This window comes from Piliocolobus tephrosceles, chromosome 10 (assembly GCF_002776525.5).
Source record: "Piliocolobus tephrosceles isolate RC106 chromosome 10, ASM277652v3, whole genome shotgun sequence".
NCBI lineage: Eukaryota > Metazoa > Chordata > Mammalia > Primates > Cercopithecidae > Piliocolobus > Piliocolobus tephrosceles.
In genome coordinates this window covers 47,863,235-47,883,312 of record NC_045443.1, presented here as the reverse complement: position 1 = coordinate 47,883,312, position 20,078 = coordinate 47,863,235, and the positions used below count along the sequence as shown (strand labels likewise).

The following is a 20,078-nucleotide window of genomic DNA, read 5'->3' as shown; positions in this document are numbered from 1 at the left end:
AAAAATTCTCCATTTTCTCCCCCAAAAATATGCCAAATTAGAGCTGGGTGTGGTGTCTCACACCTATGATCCCAGCAACCACTGAGGCAGGAGGATTGCTTGAGGCCAGGAGTTCAAGACCAGCTTGGGCAACATAGTGGGACCCCATTTCTACAAAAAATACAAAACTTAGCTGGGTATGATGGCACATGCCTGTAGTCCCAGCTACTTGGGAGGCTAAGGTGGGAGAACCATCTGAGTCCGGGAGGTTGAGGCTACAATGAACTATGATCATGTCACTGTGCTCCAGCCTGGATAACAGAGGAAGATCCCATCTCTAAAAAATTAAATTTAAAAAAAGTGCAGTGTAGTAAACACATAAACCAGCAACACGGTCATTTATTATCATCATCATCAAGTATTGCGTACTGGGCCAGGCGCGGTGGCTCATGCTTGCAACCCCAGCACTTTGGAAGGCCAAGGAAGGAGGACTGCTCAAAGCCAATAATTTGAGACCAGCCTGGGCAACATAACAAGAACCTATCTCTACAAAAAAATTAAAAAATTAGCCAGGCTTGGTGGTACACGCCTGTAGTCCTAGCTACTCAGGAAGTTGAGGCAGGAGGACTGTTTGAGCCCAGGAGGTCAAGGCTGCATTGAGCCATCATTATGCCACTGCATTCCAGCCTGGGTGACAAAGAGAGACCCTATCTAAACAAACAAACAAACAAAAAAGAGTATATCTATACACACACACACACACACACATTCACTGATACTTACATACATAATGGTCTTGAGTATACTATAGATACACTACTCATACTTAAGCTACAAACAAGAACAGTCTATTTCTAATCTAAGGTGCTATGGATTCCGAAGAGCAAAATGGCACAGAAAAAGAGCTAATTCACAAATACAAAATTATATTAAATTTTTCAGTTTACTACATACACTTTGAGCAAGAGTGGGAAAAATGAGATGCTTGAAACTACTCAGAAAATTAGTTAACACCCCTTTGTCATCTCCTGGTAAATACTGTACATTTCATCCAAGTTGTAACATACATCAAGAGCATCTGACATCCTGAACAGTACCTGCGGATTGCTACAGTCATGGCTTCAGCAGACGTGGCGCACGGACAGATGGCCTCAGGCTTCAGTCCATGGCTTTGGAACAGACTCAGGAAGGCATCACAGGATGACACGGACCCTAAGGAGTTGGAACAGATCAACCTGAAGCTGAAATTGTGATTTTCATTACTGCAGGAAAATAGTAAAGAATAGAAAGCTGACATACTTATTTCTCATGAGAACCCATATTATATATTGTTAATTCCACACAAATATTTTACTGTCCCTGTGAGACGGTTTGATATATGTCAAGGACAAATTAATGCTCATCCAGTCCATAAAAGGTTACTGACACTATTTAAAGTTACACCTTGGAATAAGGGTGCTCCTATGAAACTGACAAATCAGTATCAGAGATAACACTGCAGGCAATATGCAGCCAGTTTATAATTTAGCAACTATTCCTGAGGAACTGTCATAGGCAGTGCAATTTAATACTGGCTTAGCTCCACCTTCTATATGATGTTAAGGTCAAGCCTATGTCTGTGTTTTAGACTATGAGGATCAATGTGACTACGGACAAAAGTCCATAATGACAAACAGTGTAGTGCTCTACCTGACTCTACTGTGTGAAGGATCAGGATTTGCGGGCTTGTAGAGGAAAGCAGGTAACACAGGAATACCCAGTTACATGACAGAAAGAGCTTATACATGAATGAGCCAAAAAGAATGGTTTAAAAGCTTATAGATGCATCAAAAGATGAATGAGTAAATACAATGTGATATAACTATACAATGGACGATTTCTTGGTAGTAACAAGGAATGCAGAAGTACTGACAGATACTACAACATGGATGAACGCTGAAAAACATGCTAAAAGAAGCCCATCACAAAGACCACATACTGTATGACTGCATTTACAAGAAATGTTCAGAAGAGGCAAATCCAGGGAGACAGGCAATCGATTAGCAGTCATCTAGGGCTGGGGGTAGGGGGAAAAATGGGGAGTGACTGATAATGGGTATGTGGTTTCTTTTTGGGTGATGAAACTGTTCTAAACTTAGACTGTAATGATGGTTGCACAACTCGTGAATATACCAAAACCACTGAATTACATACCTTAAATGAGTGAGTTTTTCAGTATGTGAATTACATCTTAGTACAGGGCAAAAAACCCTAATCTATCAAAACACAGAATATTCCCAGACCCACAATGCAGAAATACTCACAGGGGTTAGCTCCATCAGTCACAATTAACATTCGGAGGGAACTCAAGCTCACATCTCTTTGGTCCCGATGTGCCATCATAGCCCAGTGCAAGTCCCGACATTTTACTAAAGCTACCTTGGCTACAAATTCAAAAGGGATAAAGTTAACATACAAAATAAATTTGGTACATATGTAATATACCATAATAAAGACATTTTTACTTTGGGGAATCACGATATTTGCTTGGAGAAAATAAAAAAGGTTTCAAAGAGATTGTGCCAATAGCTCAGAGGCAGAAATTATCACATTTAGACAACTGACTGGACCTACAATTATTTGTTCACTGAGACCCTCTAGGCAGGTCACAGTATCCCAGCCAAGGAAATTGTGAATACCAAGACACTCAAATCTAATTCAAAGCTCGCATTTGGAAAAAATTCATCTCAATGCTTAAGACAGGACAACAGTGAGATGAACGGGCAAGGTACCTAATTCTGTAGTAACTGAGCTCTACAGTTAAGGGACAGGGGCATAGAAATGTTTCTAACAAGGAAATTTGAAATTCTCTGAAATCGTAATTCAAACAGTCACATAATTAAAGCTCAGATGCTGCGGGTGACTACCTTTGTGAGCATGTACTCTTTGGACCCAAGAGAGAGGACAGGTTTTCATAACAGAGTAGGGTACGCTAATTGTGTGCATCTTATTCATTACATTCTGAAAAACAAAGAAAGAAGAAAAGTAATCAATACAAAATACATACTTAGTATTTTAAAATTGAGCTGATATTTTGTTAGCAATTTTAATTATACAAGTAATACTCAAATACATGCTCTTTGAAAACAATCTTAAATATTAAATATAAGATTGAAGTTCCTTTAACACCTTCCCTCCAACCTGGTTCCCTCCTCTCCTCATCAGAGATAATCAGTTACAAATTTGACAGATACCCTTCCAATCTTTTTTCAATGCATTTTCATAGACATTTGTTCCCATAGAAACATATAAGTATTTTTAAACATAAAAGGCATCATATTATATATATATCTATAACTTGCTTTTTTCATTTAAATTGTTTTAGGGCTAAATCTATGCATATCAGTACAAGAGATCTACATAATTCTTTTTGAACTGCAGCACAGTATTCCATTGTTTAGCTACATCACAATTATTTAGGCATTTCCCTATTAATGACAATTTTTTGCTACTACAAAAAATGTTTCAAGGAGCGCATTCCTACTCCCTTTCCTGGGCTTATGCAAGTATTTCCCTATACGGATATGTAGCACTGCTGTCATATGGGATATGCTTTTTTAAAAAAAAAAGAGAGAGGGACAGGGCTTTCACTATGTTGCCCAGGTTGGCCTCCAATTCCTGAACTCAAGTGATTCTCTTGCCTCAGCCTCCAGGGTAGCTGGGACTCGTGTGTGTGTATGTATGTATGTATGTATGTATTTATTTATTTATCTGACACAGAGTCTTGCTCTGTTGCCCAGGCTGGAGTATAGTGGTGCGATCTCAGCTCACTGCAACCTCCACCTCCTGGGTTCAAACAATTCTCCTGCACAGCCTCCCGAGTAGCAGGGATTACAGTCGTGCACCACCACATCCAGTTACTTTTTGTATGGTTAGTATAGTCGGGATTTCACCATGTTGGCCAGGCTGGTCTTGAACTGCTGACCTCAGGTAATTCGCCTGCCTAAGACTCCCAAAGTGCTGGGACTACAGGCCTGAGTCACAGTGCCCAGCTGTAGTATATGCTTTTAAAATGTTAACAGACTCTGCCAAACTGCCCTCCAACCCACTTAATGCTTTTATCATGTTCGTACTTGCCACGTGCCACAAAGGGGTAGGTAAGCATCACAAAGCAAGAAATCAAAATGTCCCTGTTTCTTACGGGACGTCCTGCCTACACCTGTTAATTTTTTTTTGCTAGCTAAAGCTGAAGGTGTGGAGGGGTCATGCCATTTAGGGTCTCTCCTGCCACTCCAATCAAGCATACCTGACACCCTGTCCCCAAAGAGACCCAGCCTGGTAGAATAACCAAGCCTTCGTATTTAGATTAGCCATTTTGCTCACTCTCTAATTTGCCCAAAGAAACCAAGATACCACTGCAAGACACTATTTTCTCTCTCCAAGTTTCTAGCTCTGGTGAGAAACTTTTGGTTTCAGGAAAAGACTGGTGTTTATAACTAATTCTTCACACATGTCCCTATCTTGCACTTGGTATCACAGAGAAGAGATTCTTCTTAACTCCTCAAAAGGATTTTTAACTTCTGATAAAGAAGAAAATGGGAAAGCTTTCAGAAAACAGCTAGAAAGTAAACATAACGAAGATTCTGAGGGTTCTGGGTGAAAAGGGATCCACCTCCCTTCCCTCACGATTCATTTCCCATGCTTTTCCAGCTCCTGCAGTATCAAGTAAGTGGGACTAGATGCTCTCTGAGGTCCTTTACAATTCAGGTAACCCTGTATTTTTTTTCTCTCTCCACCTATATGGCATGTTACATACGGTAGTTTTGCCAGTTGAAGTGTCCCCTCTCTCTACCTCTATATCCCCTTACAAAAATTTCTGTATGTCCAAAGCTTACCTATTTTTCAAAGTCCAACTCAGCTGTCACTTCTTCCATAAAAACTGCCTTGAAGCCCAGACCTGGAAGGAAGTCACCTTTTTTGTCTAACACCCATAGTATGCTACCTGTTCCTCTCTAATGGGAAGAATCCCCATCTACCTTGTTACTGTTCTTCAGTTAAAGCATGCAGCTTATGCATGGCAGTCATTCAAAACATTCTGTCCAATGGAAAGGTTATATAGCCTCTGGAAAATATTACTGACCTTTAGGGAACTTAAATTTCAAACAAGCACTGAGAGATGCTCCAGTTACACAGCATGCTGGCCTTATCTCAAGCACAATTTATACTAAGGGCCTTAAATCTGAGTAGCTTACCGCAAACATGCCGTGCCACAGCCCAGCATCCTTCTTAAAGTCTAAGACATTTACTATTGTTTCCCCTAAAATAGAAAAAACAGGAAGACAAAGAAATCATGTTTAGTGTTAAGTAGCAAAATCATGTCACTTGCCTCTCATAAACTGATTTGATGTTTGTTTGTTTTTTCTTTTAGATGGAGTCTTGCCTCTGTCACCCAGGCTAGAGTGCAGTGACGTGATCTCAGCTCACTGCAACCTCTGTCTCCCAGGTTCGAGCAATTCTCCTGCCTTAGCCTCCTAAATAGCTGGGATTACAGGCATACACCAGCATGTATGGCTAATTTTGTATTTTTAGTAGAGAGAGAGTTTCACCATGTTGGTCAGGCTGGTCTTGAACTCCTGACCTCAAGTAATCCTCCTGCTTCGGCCTCCCAATGTGCTGGGATTACAGGCGTGAGCCACAGCGCCCAGCCTGATTTCATGTTTTTAGAGAAATGACTAAGTTCTCAGGGGCTTTTGAGGGTCTCCTGAAAACAGGTAGAGGACTGCTCATAGGGTAATGTGGTTACAACAGAGACAAGGAGTTAGAAACGTCTTGTGACTTAGGCATTTCTTCCAAGAGGTATTTTTTTCCTAATTATGTAGAGAATACATGCTTATTTTAGAAACTTTGGAAGTTTGACAAATATAATTTAAATTTCCTAAAAGATACTTCCTAAAAAAAAAAAAAGTTGGTGTATATACATATATATCTCTAAACATTCTATCTATATACACACATATACTTCTAGGCATATTTACATATAGATAGATATGTTAGATATCTATCTATATGTAATCTATATGTATGCAAAACTTGGTATCTAACTTGTTCCTACTTAATGATATATTGAAACAATTTCTCCATATCTTTAATATTCAAAAATAAAAATTTTAATGTCCCAGCCATTATATGAATGTATTATCACCTTTTTCTTTTTCCTTTTTTTTTTGAGACAGAGTCTTGCTCTGTCACCCAGGCTAGAGTACAGAGGCATGATTTCGGCACACTGCAACCTCTGCCTCCGGGGTGCAAGTGACTCTCCTGCCTCAGCCTCCCAAGTAGCTGGGACTACAGGCACAAGCCACCACACCTGGCTCATTTTTGTTATTTTTAGTAGAGATGGAGTTTCACCATGTTGGCCAGGCTGGTCTTGAACTCTTGACCTCAGGTGATCCATCCGCCTCGGCCTCCTGAAGTGTTGGGATTACAGGCGTGAGCCACGATGCCTGGCCTGGATGTATTATAACCTAATCAATCCTTATTTAAGGGCTTTTTGATTGCTTCCATTATATATACACATATATAATTTCATGATAGAACAACATTGTTGTCTGGTTAAAAAATACAGCATGACCATTTACTGTTTCATTTTACATAGGGAAAACACTAAAAAAAATAATATTGCAAAGAACATTCTGAGGCAAACAGTGGTTTTTGCAATATATATTAACCTATCTAAAGTTATGCTTTTTGGTAGCTGAATTTCTTTGACTCCAAATGTATAGTTGGTAGCCCACTACACAGGCAGGGGAAGATTGAGATACCTGACATTCCACAGCTACTAAAAACATGATTTTAATTAGGGTTTTCTATTGCTGTACTCTAGAAATTATGCTTTACATTTTGGTTTGCCAGAATTTTGGTTCCTTTAAACTATAGCATATTTTTGAGAAAGAAGAAAACAAAAGCAAGCCAAGACTGTGTCTTGGGACACTTCACTCTGAATTTGGTCATTAAATGAGGTCCAGTCACTGAGCATTGTGCTCACAGTCACACATCTCTGAAGGTAACAATGAAGGCAGTCATGGGATGAGGTCTGACCTTCAGAATAATTGCAGGCCTGCGACAGAGCTTGGCAGTGAGACAACATTGCAAGCCGGGACACTGTAACTCCCATTACACTCCCTTCTTTGCTTGTTTTATACTAGAAAACAAAAGCAGAAACATAAGAAACACAATAAAATGGGTTATTTCAAATGACAAAACTAGAATCCAAAAACGAAAGCCAGAAAAACCATAATGGGCTGAATTTAACACGTTTAATATGAATATTTAAGGCAATGTACTTGGGTCTCAAACTCAAATCACACAAAGATAGGATTGGAGGATGACAAAGCTCAACAAAAGTATGTGTGTAAAAGACTTCAAAGTTGAATAGTCATCAGTGTGAAGTGGTTGCTCAAAAGCTAAAACAAACAAGTGATTGGAGCTAAATTAATAGAAACACGGTATCAAATAAATACAAGTCAAGCACAGCACTGAAGAGTGAAAGGTATGTAAGACGCGGTCTCTGTGTATTAGAAGCACCCAATTTTGTAAGGAAGAACTAGAAACGAATGGCCTATTTGCTCCTCCAAATCGTTCAACTATAATTTTGCTTTTACCCTTAATGTTCCATTCAAGTTGCTTTTTACCAGGACTATCAACTTTCCTTTCTTTCTTTCTTTTAAGAGATGGAGTCTCACCATGTTGCCCAGGCTGGATTGGAACTCCTGGGTTCAAGCAATCCTCCCAGTTCAGCCTCCTCAGTAGCTGGAACTATAGGTGTATGCCACTGTGCCCAGTTCAACTTTAAAAAAAAGTTAAGTCTTGCCAAGGGCAATAGTGAGAAGGAGAAAAAGAGTAGAACAGGAGTTTGATCTGTACCTGACTGTGAACAATCAACGGAGATAATTCACTACCTTGGGACCAGCCCCAATTTTTTAATGGTTAAATGGAAAGGACATTTTGCATACCTTATCAAACCTTTCTGCAAAATTTGACTACTCTCCTTCTTGATGTTTTCTCCTTCTAGTCTGTCTCTGTGTGTCTGTCCCTCTCCCATTGCTCCTCCACGTTTTCCGCCCATCTCTTCAATGTGCTGTTCCCTGAGAGTTCTGCTCTCCTTCCTCATCTCTTTTCACTTTATTCCAGTAGGTTACTGCATTCCTAGTAACTGCGAGTTCTCTACCTTCAACGCAGGCCTCTCCTCCAGAGAGATCCAGACTGACAGAGTCAACTAATCCCCTGGAATGTCTAGTAATCCTGGGAAACCCATATATCCATCACTGCCGTCTTTACCCCAGTCCCTGCCCATGGGAACTCTTCCTGTTGTATTTTCTATCTTAGGGAAGGATGCTGCCATCAATCCAAGTTGCCTAAGTGAGAAATCTGAGTCTGTCTTGCTTTCTCCCTCTCCAGCATCAGCAACTAAGCCCTGCCTGCTCTATTTCCTTACTGTCTGAAGCTCAATCTACTTTGCTCTCTGCTCTCTACCATAAGCTTGAGCTCACCTGAATAACTAAAGCTGGTTTCCTTTTTTTTCTTTTTGAGACAGAATCTCACTCAGGCTGGAATGCAGTGGTAAGATCATGGCTCACTGCAGCCTTGAGCTCCCAGGCTCAGCCTCCCAAGTAGCTGGGACTACAGGCATGTGCCACCACACCTGGCTAATTTTTGCATTTTTTTGTAGAGACAGAGTTTCACCATGTTGCCCAGGCTGGTCTCGAACTCCTGAGCGCACGTGATCCGCCTGCCTAAACCTCCCAAAGTGTTAGGATAATAGGGATGAGCCACTGCGCCCAGCCCTTATTTCCTTTCTTAACCCAACCAATCCAGATATAACTTCTTATAATAAATTCATTGTTGTCACTCTCCTGTTGACAATCCTTTAATAACTCCCTATTACCCAGAGATGCTTTAAACTCACTAGCAGAGTACTGTGGGCAATAGGAGGATCCCAAGTAAGAACTGCAAGTTAATTCAAAATAACAGGCACCTAGAAAGACAGAGGGTAGTAGTTCTAATAAGGCCAGAGCTAAGCAAGAGCCATACAATGAAGGACCCTCCACCTTTAGGAAGAACCAATAAAGATGACTGAAGGAATGGCTAACGAGGCAGAGGAACTGAGAGAGGAGTCCAAGAAGCCAGTGACTGGAGTTTTGAGGAGGACCGAATGATGAACCACGTCATCACTGAGACATGACATAGATTGAGAGTTGATCACTAAATTTGGTATTTCTAATTGCTTGTCATTTTTTATGTGAGACAGAATCATGCTGTGTCATCCAGGATAGGGTGCAGTGGCATGAACACAGTTCACTGTCGCCTCAACCTCCTGGGCTCAAGTGATCCTCCCATCTTAAGACTCCTGAGTAGCTGGGACTACAGGTGCACACCACCAGGCCCAGCTAATTTTTTATTTTTTGTAGAGACAGGGTCTTACTATGTTACTCAGGTTAGTCTTGAACTCCTGAGCTCAAGCAATCCACCTGCCTCAGCCTCACAAAGTACTTGGATTAAAGGCATGACCCATCTTACCTGGTCTATCTGTCTGTCTTTTAAAGATACTCAGATCTCTTCCATCTTTAAAAACAATCATCCTTGCATCCAATAATACCCCATCACCTCTCAGAGCTACTGGTCACTCTCTTCCTTTTCTTTGCAGTCCTCCTATTTGTCCTTCCAAAGTGCTGGGATTACAGACAGATGTGAACCATTGCATCCAGTCTCTCTAGTTCAGTGGTGTGATCTCAGCTCACTGCAACCTCCGCATCCTGGGTTCAAGTGATTCTCCCGCCTCAGTCTCCCAAGCAGCTGGGATTACAGACTTGCGCCATCATGCCCAGCTAATTTTTTTTATTTTTAGTAGAGACGGAGTTTCACTATGTTGGCCAGTATGGTCTCGAACTCCCGACCTCAGGAGCACCCACCTCGGCCTCCAAAAGTGCCAGGATTACAGGCGTGAACCACTGTGTCTCGTCCCAGCCTCTCTTTTCTACTTTTTTATTTTTTTTTAATTTTACTTTAAGTTCTGGGATACATGTGCAGAACGTGCAGGTAAGTTACATAGGTATGTGTGCCACGGTGGTTTGCTGCACCTATCAACGCGTTGTCTAGGTTTTAAGACCCGCATGCATTAGGTATTTGTCCTAATAATCTCCCTCCCTTTGCCCCCAACCCCTTGACAAGCCCCAGTGTGTGATGTTCCCCTCCCTGTGTCCATGTGTTCCTATTGTTCAACTCCCACTTATGAGTGAGAACATGCGGTGTTTGGTTTTCTGTTCCTGTGTTAGTTTGCTGAGAATGATGGCTTCCAGCTTCATCTATGTCTCTGCAAAGGACATGAACTCATTCTCCCAGCCTCTCTTTTCTATAGCCAAAATTATTTAAGTTCTCTCTACTTGTTATCATCACAGTGTTCAACGTTAGATGATTTTCCCCCAAATCTTGAAAAAAAATTTTATTGATTTGCCTGTTCATTAACTTAACAATTAGTGAGCATATGTCTCAGGCAGGATGCAGAGTGGTGAAGGCTACAGCTTTTAGAGTTAGACCTGACTCTGAGTCTACCTCTGCCATTTTTGAGTCATGTGGCCTTTGGTCAGTTACTGAAGTTCTTTTAAGTCTTAATCTCCTCATCTATAAAGCAAGTTTAATAATAATCCAAACCTCACAGGGTACTTGTGAGGACTAAATGAGAAAATGCACTTCAAGCATTCAGCCTGGTGCCTGGTGTGCACTTGGATTTGCTTAATCCTTCAATGGGATCATGTTGCCAAATGCATTCCTACACCAACCTCAATATCAAACCTTCCAGCCATTTGTTTCTTCTTGCTCTTTATCTTTCATCTACTAATCTGTTTTTTTAAGCAGAGCTATTTTCCCTTCTCATTTCTCCATTCTCTTATCCCCAACCTCTCTAAATAAGCAGCAGAGAAATTTCTCTGCCAGTACATCATTTCCTAAACGTTTGTACTTCCCTAAAGTCTTCTGTAACTTTCTTACATGAAGAATCATTTTTTTTTGCTGTCATTTTCTTGAATGTATATTTATGATCAAAATAATTAAGATAGAAGATCTACTACAAGGCACTTTACAAGCCAAAAGATGGAAATGTCACAAAGCAGGAGGATCTTCTAACATTAACATTGCAAAAATTTAGTTTTATATTTTGAAAGGCAGCAAGCGAAGCCAAAGGAAAAGCCTGAAAGCGTATTTTACATCTTAGGACTTACCTCAATGTACGCCGGTTCTGTCCCAGCAGGTGAGATGTGTGGCTGCCAGTCTTTCGGGGGCTTTGAAAGGTACTTGGAATCTGTCACAACCCATTTGAGCCGGGGCCAACCTAAATCAAACCCAAAGTGAAAACTGAATTACCTAAGCCATCAGGTAAGGAATTCACACTGAACTGGTCATTTTAAATATCAAGAGACCAAATTAAGATCATTTTATAATCAATAAGATACTTAGTTTTTATTAGTTTTTAGTGGGAAATCACCAGACAATTATACCTCCTTTCAAAAGTACAATCGTTCCACATGTTAATTCCAGGCCTTGACATTACCTCAACAACTGGGAGGTCCATTTGGCAGTGGAAGTCCACTGAGGTTAGTGATCTATCCTCTGTCTCTACATGTAGTATTTAGCTTTAATGTACAGAGTGGTAGCTTTTTCCAACCATCGGCATAAAGGTTAAGGGTGTGGGCTGTGGAATCAGACAGATTTGGGTTCAAATTGCTGCTCGGCCATTCATTAGCTGTGACTTTGGGCAAGTTATTTAACCTCTCTGTTTCTCAGTTTCCTACTTGTAAAATGGGGATAATAGTGGTACTATTATCTACTACTTCATAAGAATATGAGAACTAAATAGAACCTATATGTAAAGTACCTAGCTATTACTAAATTAAAAAGCTAATTAAAGCACTCAGTTTTAACTTTTAACTGATAATTCAGGTACAATATTACTAACCTTTAAACTGTACAATTTCTCCATTCTGGGTTTTTGGCAGTCCTTTTAGACAAACTTCACTGGTAAGAGCTAAGGCAATACCACAGCTTCCTAGCAAGAAGCCAATCTGCTGACCTCCAGCATCCTGTGGAGAAATGATAATGAACATAGGTAGGGGAGCAAATGTGAGTACACTCATGCCCACATCTGACACTTAGTAATGCTCTGGCACTTTGTGTGTGTGATAACATTCATGGAGCCCCACCAATATCTGGCAATTGTCAAAATCCAATGACAATGTGTTCTTCCAAATAATTTCTACAAAACAAACATTTCCTGAGCACAAATCAAGTATTAACCAGACATTACTAATGATACATCTTATCAGACAAATGTAACCATTTTATTAAAGAATCAGCAACGATCCTCTTTTAGTTTCCAGCAAATTAAATAAATGCTAACATGGCTATCTTCCCCTAGCCTCACCCCAAAATTCAAGAGAAAAGCAAGTCAGGTATGAACAAAATAAATAATGTAAATGGATACTAAATGTCCAAGCTGACAATGAAATTTAATGGATGGATATACCAAATCCGTATACTCCTTTTATTTTTCTGTTTTAAAAGGGATAGATTTAAGTCTTACACAACAGCAGCAAAAACAACAAAAGATATAGTCTAAAGCATTTCCATTAAAATATCGTCTTACAAGTATCATTATGAAACCACACAAATTCTGCCAACTTAATAATTTAAGAACAACCATATGATTTCCTGATCAAATTAAGGATACTACATCCCAACAACTAGAGTTCTGGGGATGTTATCAATTTGTTTTTTATTCCTTTCAGAAATGCTTTTTCTTTTCTTTCTTTCTTTTTTTTTTTTGAGATGGAGCCCCTCTCTATCACCCAAGAAGCTGGAGTGCAGTGGCATGATCTCAGCTCACTACAACCTCCACCTCCTGGGTTCAGGCTATTATCCTGTTTCAACCTCCCAAGTAGCTGGGACTACAGGAGTGCACCACCATGTCCGGCTAATCCTTGTATTTTTAGTAGAGATGGGGTTTCGTCATGTTGGCCAGGCTGGTTTTGAACTCCTCAAGTGATCCACCCGCCTCGGCCACCCAAAGTGCTAGGATTACAGGCACAAGCTACCGTGGCCTGGCTGATTTTTTTTTTTTTAATTTTTTTGAGACAAGATCTTGCTTTGTCAGGCTGGTGTACAGTGGCACTATCTCGACTCACTGCAAACTCCGCCTCCCAGGTTCAAGTAATTCTCCGGCCTCAGCCTCCTGAGTAGCTGGAATTATAGGCTTGTGCCATCACAGCTGGCTAATTTCTGTATTTTTAGTAGAGATGGGGTTCCACAATGTTGGCCAGGCTGGTCTCAAACTCCTGACCTCAGGTGATCCACCCACTTCGGCCTCCCAAAGTGTTGGGATTACAGGTGTGAGCCACCGCACCTGGCCAATATCTATTTATAAATCCACATCCTCCACCATATTCATCTTTGACATCAGCCCTCAGAAATAAACTGCATGACAAAATTAGCATCAAGTGGCTCATGGAGAAATCACTCAAACATGGAAATCTGTTACATATGCTTCATTTTAGTTGGGCTGATGTATTGTTAAAGTAAAATCTTACAATCCAGAGAAGTAACCTGTCATCACGCCATCACTTTCCACCTAATGGAAATCCTAGGTCATATGATACAGTTAGAGGAAATCTCTTTACAAAAAGGTCTCAACTACTATAAATGTGGATTATCTATAGCCTCTGAAGCAAGAGTGGGATTCTTTATAAATGATCAGTGTTGAAAGTCAAGTATGCCCCCATGATATTTTATTTTATATCTGAAACACAGTCTTGCTTGTCCTGTTGCCTGGGCTAGGGTGCAGTGGCATGATCACAGGTCACTGCAGCCTCAGTCTCCTGGATTCAATCAATCCTTCCACCTCAGCTTCTCAAATAGCTGGGTCTACAGGTGCACACCGCCATGCCTGGCTAGTTTTTTATTATTTGTAGAGATGGGGTCTCCCTATGTTGCCCAGGCTGGTCTCAACCTCCTGGGCTCAAGCAACCTGCCCACCTCAACCTCCCAAAGTGCTAGGATTACAGGTGTGAGTCACCATGTCTAGTTGCCCCAGTGATATTTATTTATTTATTTAATTTGTTTGTTTGTTTGTTATTTAGACAGAGTCTTGCTCTTGTCACCCAGGCTGGAGTGCAATGGCGTGATCTCAGCTCACTGCAAGCTCCACCTCCTGGGTTCACGCCATTCTCCTGCCTCAGCCTCCCGAGTAGCTGGGACCACAGGCTCCTGCCACCACACCCAACTAATTTTTTTGTATTTTTTAGTAGAGACGGGGTTTCACTGTGTTAGCAGGATGGTCTCGATCTCCTGACTCCGTGATTCACCCGCCACAGCCTCCCAAAATGCTGGGATTGCAGGCACGAGCCACTGTGCCCGGCCTCGCCCCAGTGGTATATTAAATGATATACAATACTATACAAATTCTATCTTAATTGAAAATATGTTATTTGCATAAAACTTGTAAATATTTAATAAATACTTTTTCTACAAATTTCATGTTTTTAGAAAGTGAAGCTGAGTACTTCCAAAAATGGTCAAACAGTTTTTAATGTTGTGACTGCATCTATCCAAGAACTCAATGCCTGCCATGTCACATCAGGCTACATTCCTCTTAAATTTAGCAATGTTACCTTTCTGGTAAGAGGTACCTCTATAGGCACTGGAATCACTTCTGCCAGGAGGCATCCATAAAAAGCCACCATAAACATGACTGGATCATTGTTGGGGTAAACCAGGGCTACCTAAAAATCATAATGACATTCAGTTTAACAGAGGAATAAAACCATACTAATGCTTTCAATGTCACTGTCTTAAGTATATAATATTTACCATGAACACAATAAATCAAACTATTTAACAGCCATCTGCTCAAAAGGAAATTAAGTTACTGAGATAGAGACACACATCTAAAAAGATCTCCGACATGCCCATGATTATACTACACATTTTGTGTATTATACTATAATGCATTCATCCTCATCCTCATCACAATTTTTCACTTAATCCTTTTGGTGATTTAGCAAAAAACAAACAATCTTAAGCATTAAGTTAATTACTTAGGAAACCCAAGGCAATTTACTTTAGTGTAGGGCTAAGGCAATAAAATAAATGTAATGGATCTCTCCAGATAGAACAGCATATTAAAGAATAAACCTTACATCTCTGGAGAGAGCCTACAACTGTGGATTGACTTGATCACCATGTTAGGGCCAACAGAAGTTTTCTTACTCTTTTGTTCTTTCTTAGACAGAGTCTCACTCTATCGCCCAGGCTGGAGTGCAGTGGCGCGATCCTGGCTCACTGCAAGCTCCGCCTCCCGGTTTCACATCATTCTCCTGCCTCAGTCTCCCGAGTAGCTGAGACTACAGGTGCCCGCCACCATATCTGGCTATTTTTAAATATTTTTAGTAGAGATAGGGTTTCACCATGTTAGCCAGGATGGTCTCGATTGATCTCCTGACTTCGTGATCTGCCCGCCTCGGCCTCCCAAAGTGCTGGGATTACAGGTGTGAGCCACCGTGCCCGACCAGTTTTCTTACTCTCTAATTCATTGTATTAATCCTTGTTCCCTTACCCAACAATGCAGATGTTTCTAGTAGGAGGGCATTTGGTAATAGGTGTAAGCAATACTGGCGGAAACCGTATGGATATACAGTTAATCCATTAATAGAACATAAACCGTGAAACCTCTATAATAAGTTCAAACCTGTGATCTCACCTGTAACACATCACAGAGATAAGTGACTTTTCCTAATTCACTCCAGGAATGCAAAAACACAAAAGTCACTACCACTGAGGAGTTTGTTACTTGGCTTGGATACTCACAGATTAACATTTGAAACTTAATTACATCAATGAGACTTGTTTCCCCTTCTTTTGCTTTCAAATACTCTTAACTCACTCCTAAGAGAAGTTCGCTTTTGAACTTTTGAATTTTCCTAGGGTTCTGGAAAATTAATTCCACAAGACATTTAAACAACCCATTTCCTTCCTGCACAGTGTCCATGTTGCTAGGGAGACACAAAATCATCCACTTAGGGTTCAGGAGGACAAGGAAACACTCGTGTGTCACATTTATAAGTAAAAGTCATGCTTCATGTGCCCTTTGTCACAATGCAAAAGTATTTTCAACAGGCTTAGTTTAGGAGATTCCATAATCATAAGCCAATCAAAATAAGTCTATTGTGTAGTTGGTGTTTCATTCTATGAATTCCAAATGAAAAGTAATGGCAAAAAGTGATATTTGGAAAGTCATTAATAAGAAAAATATCTTCAAAAATTAAAAAAACAGTTTAATGTCCCCTCAAATTAAAGGAGAAATAAAACTATGTCAATTAGTTTTTTCTTTTCTTTCTTTTTTTTTCTTTTCGAGACAGAGACTCACTCTGCCGCCCAGGCTGGAGTGCAGTGGCGCAATCTCGGCTCACTGCAAGCTCTGCCTCCCAGGTTCATGCCATTCTCCTGCCTCAGCCTCCTGAGTAGCTGGGACTACAGGTGCCCGCCACCACGCCCGGCTAATTTTTTGTATTTTTAGTAGAGACGGGCTTTCACCGTGTTAGCCAGGATGGTCTCGATCTCCTGACCCGGTGATCCACCCGCCTTGGCCTCCCAAAGTGCTAGGATTACAGGCGTGAGCCACCGTGCCTGGCCCAATTAGTTTTTTCTTAAAAGTAACATGAATCTTCCTCTCTTTTTACATAAAACCACAGAAAAATGTTTTAAAAGATGTATGAGGCTTTGCTGTTGTTGTTAGGGTCTCACTCTGTTGCCCACACAAATGCAGTGGCAAGATCATGGCTCACTGCTGCCTTGAACTCCTGGGCTCAAGCAATCCTCTCACCTTAACCTCCCGAGCAGCTGGGACTACAGGTGCATGCCACCACGCCCAGCTAATTTTTTAAACAATTTGTTTGTAGAGATGGGGTCTCACTATGTTGCCAGGCTAGTCTAAAACTCCTGGCTTCAAGTGATCGTCCCACCTCATGTCCCAAAGTGCTGGGATTACAGGTGTGAACCACTGCACCCAGTCCATGTTTGAGGCATTTTGTAAAGAGGAGGAAAAATAAAAATAAAAAAAATCAAAGAGCAAATTTTGTTGCTGTTTTCTTGTTATCTAAAGATTCAAATATTTATTTCTGGAAAGACTAAGGTTTCTCTTTCTTTTTACTAGCACCTAAAGAGATTAATGACTGGCAGCTACAGGAAAGGACATGTGAATTTCCTTCAACCCAGGAATATGAGAATTATCATCTGGCATTGGGCTAACCTGGGTTTGAACCAAACCACTTTTATTTTTCCAAAAATAAGAGTTATATAAATTTTCCTGTTGTATATTAAAACTCCAGAATATTAGAATATTAGAATATATTAGAAAACAATAAACACCACCTCCCTAAAACCAAAATGCCAATTACCCTGTCTCCAGGTTTTAACACAGGTTCATTTTTGGTCCCCAGTTTATTAAGAAGTGTGTAGGCCAACTTCAAACTTCTGCTCCACAACTTTCCTGAAAAAAAGAAAAAAAAAAAATCTTACAGGAAAAAAAAAAACAGATCTACCTCAATGAAACAATATTCAGATCATCAGCATAGTCAATGAGACAATGGTCACTACCAAATGATGGGTTAGATGAGTATCATTCACCTCCCAACACACAGTAGGCCTCCCCACAAAAGCTTTATATTCATTCTAGTTTACAAAAGCCAGTCGTGCCTTGAAACAGAAATAAAACATCACCAGATGCTCATCCTGGTTTACATAATATTTCAAATTCTTTTCTGAAATAATCTGCATATCCTTAGAAATAATTTGACGTAAACTGATCACACTGAAAGGGAGGAAAACAATATTTTTAATTACAAGACTGAAAATCAGAAGGATACTTCTGTTCTAAGCTTTTTTTTTTTTTTTTTAACCAAAAAAAAAAAAAAAATACAAAGTCTCGCTCTGTTGCCCAGGCTGGAGTGCAGTGGTGTGATCTCGGCTCACTGCAATCTCTGTCTCCCAGGTTAGAGTAATTCTCGCTTCAGCTTCCCAAGTAGCTGGGACTACAGGTGTGTGTCACCACATTTGGCTAATTTTTGTATTTTTAATAGAGATGGGGTTTTGCCATGTTGTCTGGGCTGGTCTCAAATTCCTGGCCTCAGGTGATCCACCTGTCTCAGCCTCCCAAAGTGTTGGGATTACAGGCATGAGCCACCGTGCCTGGCCAGCTTTTTAAAAAATTTACGAACATCTTCAGAAATGTTCTAAGCTTTTTCTGAAAAACCACTCACATAGGTGGTATCAGACACTTGAGGAAACTGCAAAGCAAAAGCATGACTCAAATTGAACATTCCATACTGCTGTAATTTAGTGAAAACAAACACTAAAATGGAATTATCTGTATGAACATGTGGATGTATTCATAGATGTTAAATAAACATGCAAAGATTTGGCCAGCTAAATGCTTTCTTTAAGGGTTATATGAATGAAATGTATATATAGCTTCTGAGGTGAATGTTAAAACAATTTTGGCAAAAACAAACAAAAAATGCTTTTCTTTTCCTATTCCCTCCCCTCCACCACCCTTAGAAATTCTTATTTTAGATTATGAGATAAGCAAAAGGGAAATTATGTTATTTTAAATAGCTATGTTATTTTATATACAATTTATTCAGAGGGGCATCCAAAGTTTAAACTATGTCAACCTGTGTAATTCTTTAAATAAAACCTTGTTTTCCTCAAAGATTATTTTCTATCTAGGTCTATGGAAACTGCTCCACTTGCAAAGGAGAAAAGGAATCTGTTTGAATAAACTAGTACAAAATCTCATAGCCCAGGGTTGACCCCATTTTTCCTTAAAGTTATTTTAAAAAGAAAAATTTTAGCTGGTATGCAAAATTAAATGGAAAAGTACTCATTCTTTGTTCATTACAGAATTTTGTGCCTATTATAATCAAGAAGCAGGATGGAATAAAGATTCAACAAGTAATCAGTTTCAATTGTTAGATAAAACCATCTGATTTTCACCATACATCATTAATACTGACCAAATGTTTTTCTAAAATTCTCTTGTAATGTTAAAACATCTACGGATGTGCAAAGTCTCTCTTCTTTTTGCTGCCTTTTAAATATTAGCTGGCTTGCAAATACCGCTTTAGCAAATGAAAATATTTGGCAATAGCTTTACTTATAACTTAGGATCCTTTTAAATTATTGAAAAAAATCTACTGAAACATAATGGCCAGCAACTGCTAAGTATCTAGATAAAAACACTACCCATGATATTCTGAAGAACTCTCGGAGAGAAGGATCTGGAATCTTGCAGACTCACCATATGTAAGAGTGTAAACTGGTTTCCCTGTCATGTCCAGTGCAGTCAGACAGGAGCATTTTGCTTGAGTGGTACCCCAGCGCTGCAGGGCAGATTCAAGAGCAGGAGGCCAGTTACAGATGACTCCTAAAGGCTCTCCTTTCACAGGGGTCATCTGCCGTCCCTCCGGCTTGGGCTGGTTGGGGTCTGGCTGAGGTACTGCACCAGGAAAAGACCAGTGGGTGAAATGAGCACAAATACCAATGAACACAACTTAGGTCTCTAATCTCAACTGCATCTTCCTTTTCATTTCATATTTATCTGGTTTAAACTCACTTTGAGAAAGGACATGGGTTAGATATTGTGGTCCACAAACTGGGCCTTAATTCAATTTTCCACTTAAATGTGAAATCATATTCAATATATTCTATGCAATGAACAAATCCTGACCCTGACAAAGGAAATCACTGCATATATAGAATAGCACAAAATACACATTTTTGTAGCAATTTCACAATTTTTGGTAAATTTGTTTTTAAATATTTACAGTTTGTGTCCAGTGTGAGAGAGCCAGGTTCTACTATACCAGATTATGTTTAATGAGAAAGCATTACACTGTGAGTCAGAAAGTCCAAGTTTACATTGACTTTTTACTAGCATTATCCTAGGCAAATTGATTTACCTGAGCTTGGCTTTCCTCATCTGTAAAATGGGGATAGTAACAGTTATACCTCAGAGTCAT

The 20,078-nt window shown here is 40.0% G+C and overlaps 1 protein-coding gene across 2 annotated transcripts in view; it reads right to left on the bottom strand.

Moving 5' to 3' along the window:
* DIP2B (disco interacting protein 2 homolog B) overlaps window positions 1–20,078 on the bottom strand; it is a 260,554-nt gene that overhangs the window by 52,007 nt on the left and 188,469 nt on the right. For both annotated transcript variants that reach the window (XM_023211143.3, XM_023211144.2), the window contains exons 8-17: window positions 19,358–19,555; window positions 17,457–17,548; window positions 14,673–14,783; window positions 11,966–12,089; window positions 11,232–11,341; window positions 7,057–7,159; window positions 5,211–5,275; window positions 2,886–2,979; window positions 2,283–2,402; window positions 1,077–1,191 (exon numbers count right to left, since the gene is read on the bottom strand). In XM_023211143.3, the coding sequence (XP_023066911.2) occupies window positions 1,077–1,191; window positions 2,283–2,402; window positions 2,886–2,979; window positions 5,211–5,275; window positions 7,057–7,159; window positions 11,232–11,341; window positions 11,966–12,089; window positions 14,673–14,783; window positions 17,457–17,548; window positions 19,358–19,555 (1,132 nt within the window). The remainder of the gene's footprint in view (window positions 1–1,076; window positions 1,192–2,282; window positions 2,403–2,885; window positions 2,980–5,210; window positions 5,276–7,056; window positions 7,160–11,231; window positions 11,342–11,965; window positions 12,090–14,672; window positions 14,784–17,456; window positions 17,549–19,357; window positions 19,556–20,078) is intronic.